This window comes from Colobus angolensis, unplaced genomic scaffold (genome assembly GCF_000951035.1).
Source record: "Colobus angolensis palliatus isolate OR3802 unplaced genomic scaffold, Cang.pa_1.0 Scaffold66, whole genome shotgun sequence".
NCBI classification, from domain to species: domain Eukaryota; kingdom Metazoa; phylum Chordata; class Mammalia; order Primates; family Cercopithecidae; genus Colobus; species Colobus angolensis.
The window spans coordinates 1137812-1140124 of record NW_012120265.1 but is presented as its reverse complement, the minus strand read 5'-3'; the positions used below and the strand labels follow the sequence as shown (position 1 = coordinate 1140124).

The 2313-nt window shown below is 52.7% G+C and overlaps 1 protein-coding gene across 1 annotated transcript in view; it reads left to right on the top strand.

Annotated features, from left to right (window-relative positions):
- USHBP1 (Usher syndrome 1C binding protein 1) overlaps positions 1–2313 on the top strand; it is a 13662-nt gene that overhangs the window by 6448 nt on the left and 4901 nt on the right. The window contains exons 8-9 of the mRNA XM_011925900.1: positions 239–412; positions 1564–1813. Coding sequence (XP_011781290.1) covers positions 239–412; positions 1564–1813 — 424 coding nt within the window. The remainder of the gene's footprint in view (positions 1–238; positions 413–1563; positions 1814–2313) is intronic.

Below are 2313 nucleotides of genomic sequence, written 5' to 3'. Positions count from 1 at the left end.
GATTCTCCTGCCTCAGCCTCCTGAGTAGCTGGAACTACAGGTGCATACCACCACACATTGCTAATCTTTGTATTTTTAGTAGAGACGGGGTTTCACCATGTTGGTCAGGCTGGTCTCGAACTCCTGACCTCAGGTAATCCTCCCGCCTCAGCCTCCCAAAGTGCTAGGACTACAGGCGAGGGCCATTGCACCCAGCCAAGCTGAGTGTCCCGAAGCACTCAGAACCAGTGTCCCACAGTGAACACTGTGAAGAGGCATACAGGGTTCTTCTTGCTCTGTGGGAGGCCAACTCAGAAGCAGGAGAAGAAGCCCCCATGGGTGACCTGCAAGCAGCTGAAGAGGAAGCATGGAGGCTGCTGGCACAAGAGGAGGCCACCATGGATGCGGGGGCACGGCAGAATCCACAGCCAAGGTACCTCCCTGGAACCCTGGGAACTGGCCTGGTTGAGGAGTGGGGTCTTGACTGGGGAATGGGGCTCCCAGAGCTCACCATGTTTGGGGGCTTGGTGTGGCTGTGTCCAGCAAGGTTGGTATGGAGCACACTGTAGTTGGTTGACATGAGGCTCAACTGCAGTTGGCCTGTTGCTACTCGACAAAGTTGGCATGGTGGTTGACAGATATTGCAGTTGGCGTGAAGATGGATAATGATGCCTACTGGTTAAAATTGGCACCCGCAGCTGGGCACAGTGGCTCACGCCCGTAATCCCAGCACTTTGGGAGGCCGAGGCAGGCAGATCACTTGAGCTCAGTAGTTCAAGACCAGCCCTTGTAACGTGGCGAAAGTCCTTTTCTACTAAAACTACAAATAAATTAGCCAGGTGTGCCCATGTAGTCCCAGCTACTTGGGAGGCTGAGGTGGGAGGAAGCCTTGAGTCTGGGAGGTGGAGGCTGCAGTGAGGTGAGATTGCACCACTGCACTCCAGCCTGGGTGACAGAGTGAGACCCTGGTTTTTGTTTTGTTTTGAGACGGATTTTCACTCGTCACCCAGGCTGGAGTCCAATAGTCTGATCTCGGCTCACTGCAACCTCTGCCTCCCAGGTTCAAGTGATTCTCCTGCCTCAGCCTCCCGAGTAGGTGGGATTACAGGCTCCCACTACCATGCCTGGCTAATTTTGAATTTTCAGTAGAGATGGGGTTTCTCCATATCAGTCAGGCTGGTCTCCAACTCCCGACCTCAGGTAATCCACTTGCCTCTGCCTCCCAAAGTGCTGGGATTACAGGCGTGAGGCACCGTGCCCAGCCCCAGCTAATTTTTTTATAAAGACGGATTCTCACTCTGTTGCCTATGCTGCTCTCAAACTTCTGGCTTCAAGCAGTCCTCCCGCCTCAGCCTCCCAAAGTGCTGGGGTTACAGGCGTGCATCACCGCACCTGACCAAAATGTGGTCTTGATGGAAGATGGTGCCTAGTGGGGTATGTTGGTGTGACAGGGGCCACCACAGATGGCAAAGACTCCATCATGGCCAGTGAGATGGAAGATGATGGACCCTACCAGGATTGGCATAAAGTTAACCCACCTATGCCTGCCAGTGTTGACATAGGCACCTCTTCTGTTTTCTGTAGCCCTGAGGGCAGCAGTGTGGATAAGCCCACACCACAGGAAGTGGCTTTCCAGCTCCGAAGCTATGTCCAGCGTCTCCAGGAGCGCCGTTCTCTAGTGAAGATTCTCTCAGAGTCTGGCCCCACCTTGGCACCCATGCCCACTGTGCCCCGTGCAGAAGCCATGGTGCAGGCCATTCTGGGGACCCAGGCTGGCCCAGCTCTTCCGCGACTGGAGAAGACACAAATTCAGCAGGACCTGGTGGCCACAAGGGTACAAATGGGCTGTGGTCACTGTCAGTTTTTCTTGGTGGGACAAAATCCTTTACTGAGGTTGGGGGATCAAGGAGCAAAGGAGAATTCTCCTGGGCTGGGTGCAGGCATTGTGAAGGAGAATTGGAACTGGGGTTTTGAGGGATTAATAGGAGTTTGTCTTCTGGGGTTCAGTTTCTCAATAGACTACAAATCTGGCTCTCCAAAATGCCCTTCCTATGGGAAGAGATGGGAGCAAAGAACACAGTCTTGGGTTTGTAGCTTGGCATGAAAACCTTGAGGTTCTGGAGCTGGAGAAACTCCAGAAGCTTTGACAGAACTGCTATATGACCTATGTAAGCTACTTGCCCTCTAGGAAATGCCATTTCTACAGCTGTGGTTTTTATGGGAGGAAGATATTTCCACCTCACAAGAACATGGTGAAGGTCCTAGTTTTTTTTTTTTTTTTTGAGATAGAGTCTTGCTCTCACCCAGGCTGGAGTGCAGTAGTGCTATAGTGCT